At 31.8% G+C, this 5510-nt stretch overlaps 1 protein-coding gene across 1 annotated transcript; it reads left to right on the top strand.

Moving 5' to 3' along the window:
• The first annotated feature begins 2252 nt into the window (after window positions 1-2252).
• LOC128132779 (uncharacterized) lies at window positions 2253-5246 on the top strand. The gene is made up of 4 exons (XM_052769726.1): window positions 2253-2262; window positions 2621-2692; window positions 4124-4535; window positions 5156-5246. Exons 1-4 carry the CDS (start codon window positions 2253-2255, stop codon window positions 5244-5246), a joined length of 585 nt encoding a protein of 194 aa, XP_052625686.1.
• The last annotated feature ends 264 nt before the right edge of the window (window positions 5247-5510 follow it).

Below are 5510 nucleotides of genomic sequence, written 5' to 3'. Positions count from 1 at the left end.
TAAACGAAAGTTGTAGAGTGTAGTCTCATCTACGCGTGGATATAAAGAATGTCGAAAACGGAGCTCGTATGCAAAAGTTACGCAATTTAGAAGTTTGACGAGTCAAATTACGCCGAGCGTAATTTGAGTACGCCCAACGTACTCAGAAGGGTGCAAGTTGCCTGACCAATACTCGAGTGCCACCAAATGACGCATGAAGTGACGTCGAATTACGCCCAGCGTAATCCCAGACCCAGCTGCCTATAAATAGAAACCGAGATCAGCCATTTTCTCTTGTTCAAACTCTTTCTTCTCTCTAGTTTTTGCCTCGATTTGCGTGCCAATCGTATCTCGAAGCCCCGGTATCGTTCCCGAGCCCCGAAGCAAGATCCGAAGCCCCGAGGATCCCGAAGAGCGTTATTCCCGAGCCGAAGCTCTGCCCGCAAGGAGTCCGATTTTTGTGAAGATCTTCCAGATCTATCAAAGTATACTACTTCTGCAAGTCGTAGTGCTGTCTGATCATCTTCTTATCAAGTGAGTGTATAGTCACTTTCATCTTACACATAGATATGAAGTATTTTATAAAATACATGATATGTGTATATATTTTGTTGTTATATGTGTGAATGTATATTCACTTTCTTCTATCTCATAGATCTGATTTATTCTCTATGAAATACGTGTTATGTGTGTGTGCCTCATCTGTTTTGTGGAATATGTATCGATTAAACATGCTATATTGGTTTTAATCTATGTATAAAAATATATATTTTTATCTACTAATATGTTGGGTAGAACATGGGTAGATAGTTGACGTATGATAAACAGATGAGAGGCCTCGGTGTTGTTTTTGATTCAGTCATCTAGCGGAGTTTAGATGACGACCACAGACTTTTCTAGACAGTCCTGTGGAACACTAGCAGGTTCGCCATGAACTTGGGTGTTCATTCGCTGTACTCCATCCCCCCCATGGTTGCCTTATTTGACATATATTACCGGGAAACCCCCGAATGCATGTGTTGTCGCCCCGATGAAATATTCTAAGACTAGGTCCCTTGTGTTAGTTGTTTCAGGGACGTAAAGTAAGAATAACGGGAATGAGTAATTGAGTTATTGTTGGTTGGTGGAATTAAATATAATTATTTATTGTGGGTTGAAAATCCTATATGCTCACCAGGCTCCCAAGTCTGACCCACTCAGTTTCTTTGTATTACAGGAAGTGGCGCGAGGGCATAAGATGGATAATCATCAAGTTGTTTTGTTTACAAGTCTCTATATGTATATATTTGTTGAATGACTTGTAATGTTATCGTTTATGCTTTATGGTCTGTATCGGAACATGACATCCCGATTTTTTATTATGAAATGAAATTATATTTCTTCATGAAATGTTTTGATAAAAATCTATTTCATCATGTTTTGTTTTTGGGAACAAATTTTGCATCTCTTTTAAAATCAAAATGATTTACTCTGAAAATGTTTAAAAAATATAGATGAAACCGGTTTTTTCTGGCCGACATTTTGGAGATGTCACACCATACAACAATGTAGTTATGGTGTGAATCTCTATTTACAATTGAATGAAAACCTATGATCCAAAATCATAGAAAAAACTCATGACAAGATATTGTTAAATAAACTCCATGAAGAAACCCCTATAATTTCAATTTTCGTGAACTTTTTAAGATTAAAAAATCCAAAAAAAAAAAAAAGAAAACTCTTGTCGTGGACGCTCTCATTATAGGTATCCAATTATTTTGTATATTTATATTTTAAATATATTAAGACAAAATAGATAAACTGGCCATTTCTTTTTATTGTTTCTATTTGTTTCTATCATCTAAAAACATCCATCTTTTTTAATTAGCTGAAAACGACAAAAATAAATCACTTTTTTTTGGTAAATTTTATAGAGAAGCATCTCATCATACTCTTAAGCTAAAAACCTATTGATATTTAACGAAAGTATACAAAACTGCACAAAATGGTGTCTATGTTTAGTTAAAAATTACCACTTTGATTCAAAAAGTTTTGGACTAAAACCACTGGTTTAAACTTTTCATTTTGTTGCGAGTTTGTTCAAAATGTTTTCTTTTTTTAATTTTTTATAAAGTTTATCTCTAAATATTATTAAAAAAGAAACATTATGACATCATCTTAAACAATCAAGATCATTGATTGTATTTCGATCATAGATTCCCCACCCTTAGATCACTGTGCAACATCACCTACCAAAGTTTTGGTAAAAAAAAAAAATTCCATCCATCATTACAATGTCTAAAGGTAACTTACAGTGTTATCTTTAATACTCGTTGAATTTTCATAATAGTTATTATATCAAATCTCATTAAATTAGCGGCTTAATTATACTATCATGGAATCTTTATTCAAGTTTTGTCATATTTAATTGATTATCATATTAATCATTCTAATTGATTCTAATTGATCTTATAGATAGTAAATTGTTTTTCATAAGTCAAATCATATCTCTGCAAAAAATAAACTTATAAGATGTGTTATCTTCTATTTTAAAATTTAATTTTAGAATACATTTCAATTTATTTACTTTCTCTTTTTCATCGTTATATATCTTCTATACATAATACATAATTTTAACATTTTTATTTTTCGATTTATGCAGGAACAATTGACATACTTCCTCTGCAGAAAAATAGAGTAAAAACTTCTCCAGCCTTGTCATCGATGATCAATGGTATGTACTTCTATGCCTTATCATTTTCTATTTCACACTTTCAATTCCTATTATCAAATCTCTTTATACTTTCATGAACTCAAACCTCAATCTTCATATTAATCTAATTAGTTATTTTAATAGATCTGTTCCCAATAAAACTATTTACTTTGATTTTATTCGTTTTCCTCCTACTATTTAGTGTCTCTGTCAATGCTGTTATTATTTTTGTTTAAATTAAAACTTCTTAATTAAAAAGAGTTTCAATTTCACACACTTTTGACTTTATGGAAATTCGATAATGCAACATTCGACACTATTCATGCAAAGGGCAAATCTGGAAAATATTTGTTTATCCCTTCATAGTAGGATATTTTTATTTTCTACAAATGAACATAATACCAATGTACTCCTGAACCATAAATACATTGTTATTATATTCTTATATTTGTATTGTTGTTCTAAATTATTGATTGTTATCAATTTGACATATTTGTCCATACAAAAGAATAGAATTGTACTTCTAAATCATAAATACATTGTTATTCTATTTTTTTTATATTGCTCTTTTAAATTATTGACTACTATCAAATTTTTATATTTGTATTGTTGTTCTAAATTATCGACTGCTATCAGTTTGGCATATTTGTCCCTACAAAAGAATAATAGTGTACTTATGAATCATAAATACAATGTTCTTCTGCTTTTTTATTTATATTGCTCTTCTAAATTATTAACTGCTATCAGTTTGACACATTTGCTATTTACTTACTTCAATTTATTTTTTCTGCTTATTTTTTTATGTTTCTGTTAAATATGTGCAAATGTTCGTTTCCATTTAGTGATTACTACTTTTTTTTTTCTAATCAACACCTCACATTTGACCATTTACCATGACAAGTAATATTATTTTCTCATATTTTTATAATTGATTGGATTTCATGGAATAAAATGATGTAATAAGATGAAATATAATTTTTTGTATTTTAATAGTACGTGATGAATAAAAGAAAAAAAAAAATAGGAGGCTAATGGAACTGTCATCTAAAAGTTTAGTTGATGAATATGTTATATAAGACATGAATATTTTTTTTCTTTGTATTGTGCTATTAATATTTTTTTTAAAATATATTTTCCCCATTTATGATACGAATTTTCATTTCAGAAAATAATTTATCCATACCCCTAATTGTCGAGTTATTCAAAACCTTACTGAATTACCTTTAACATCCCCATCTTATAACAACATACACCCGAATGTGCAATCCACATTAATTTCGTCAAGGTCGTCACTTTCACAAATAACCAAGCAAGGTAAATTATTCTTAATTTTTTTATATTACATTTACCTCCACATCTTAAATCATGTAATGAGGCTTCAGGTTGGTTGTCTAACTAATGATTTGGATGAGACAAAAGCATTTGCTAAATGAATTCTTAAAATTGGTGTAGGTAATATTGGTGGTCCTAATGATGGTGAAGCTGAAGTCGAATTTATAAAAGACGTTATCGTTCGCTCTACAAGTGACCATATTCATTCAGTTGTATCGACCATTTATCCATATTTTGAAAACCATCTTGATGATCTATCATATTTTCACGATAAAGAAATTTTGATCCCAACAAATGAATATAACTACATGTTAGGAATGATGAAATACGAAGGGAACACTTATTTGAGTTTAGATTCTTTATGTGAGACAGAGTCAATAGATTGTTTTGGGGAATCAATTTACTCTCTTGATTTATTGAATGTTTTTAAGGCATATGAAATTCCCAACCATAAACTTACACTAAAAACAGATGTTCCCGTCAGGTTGCTTCGTAATATCGACCAAACCAAAGGTTTATGCATTGATAACAGGTTACAAATTGTTAGGCTTGGAAAACATGCCATTAAGGCACAAATTATAGTTGGTAGATTGTTCAATGAGACTACTTATATACCTCGCATGAAATTAACTCTGTCTGATAAAAGAAGCCCCTTTTGTTTTCAGCGGTGACAATTCCCGTAGATATTTGTTTTGCTATGACCATTAACAAGAATCAAGGACAATCATTATCAACTATTGAATTGTATTTGCGTAGACCCGTCTTCACTCATGGTCAATTATATGTAGCTGTTTCTCGCGTGATAAGTAAAAAACTTGAAGGACTTATATGTGACGAGGAAGGTTGTCCGGCTAATAAAAAAATGTTGTCTACAAAGAGGTTCTTCAATGATTATAGATATTAAGACATTTCATTTTATTTTTTAAGATTTAATATAATCAATAACGAGAAGTGTTTGTATTACACTTTATCATTTTTTTTAATTATTGTGTCGGTTTATATGATTTTATATCTATTTTTTTATACGTTCCCCTGCGCTTTCTTCGGGTCATAGTCTAGTTTAGTAAAATAAATGAAAAAGAAAATGTAAACACCCTTCCCCACTCCTCCATCGTTATCTGCCTTTTTGATTTTGCAAACACTTACTTATAGTCATCGTCGGCCAAAGCACAACCACCATCGCCAGAAGCCGCCAGCGGTAGCACAACCACCACCACCTGAAGCCGGGAGAAGGGAGACATAGATTAGAGCTAGAAAGTCGAGAAGATGAAGGGCTCCCCTTCTCTTTCTCCATCTATCGTTTGAATCTTGGTGAACAGATCTGGGCAACATAGAAGACAAAGGGTGGCGGTTAAGTAAGGAGGTCTCTAATGGGGAAAAGTGACATCATCTTCGTCGTTTTAGAGAGGAGGACGACGCCATTGTTTTCATCATATTAACAAATCTGGATACCACCTTCCTAAAACCTCGACGAAGACAAAGACAAGGGCGACAACGAATGATTCCA

The sequence above is a fragment of the Lactuca sativa genome, chromosome 3, assembly GCF_002870075.4.
Source record: "Lactuca sativa cultivar Salinas chromosome 3, Lsat_Salinas_v11, whole genome shotgun sequence".
Taxonomy (NCBI): Eukaryota; Viridiplantae; Streptophyta; class Magnoliopsida; order Asterales; family Asteraceae; genus Lactuca; species Lactuca sativa.
This window is presented reverse-complemented; position numbering and strand designations above follow the sequence as displayed.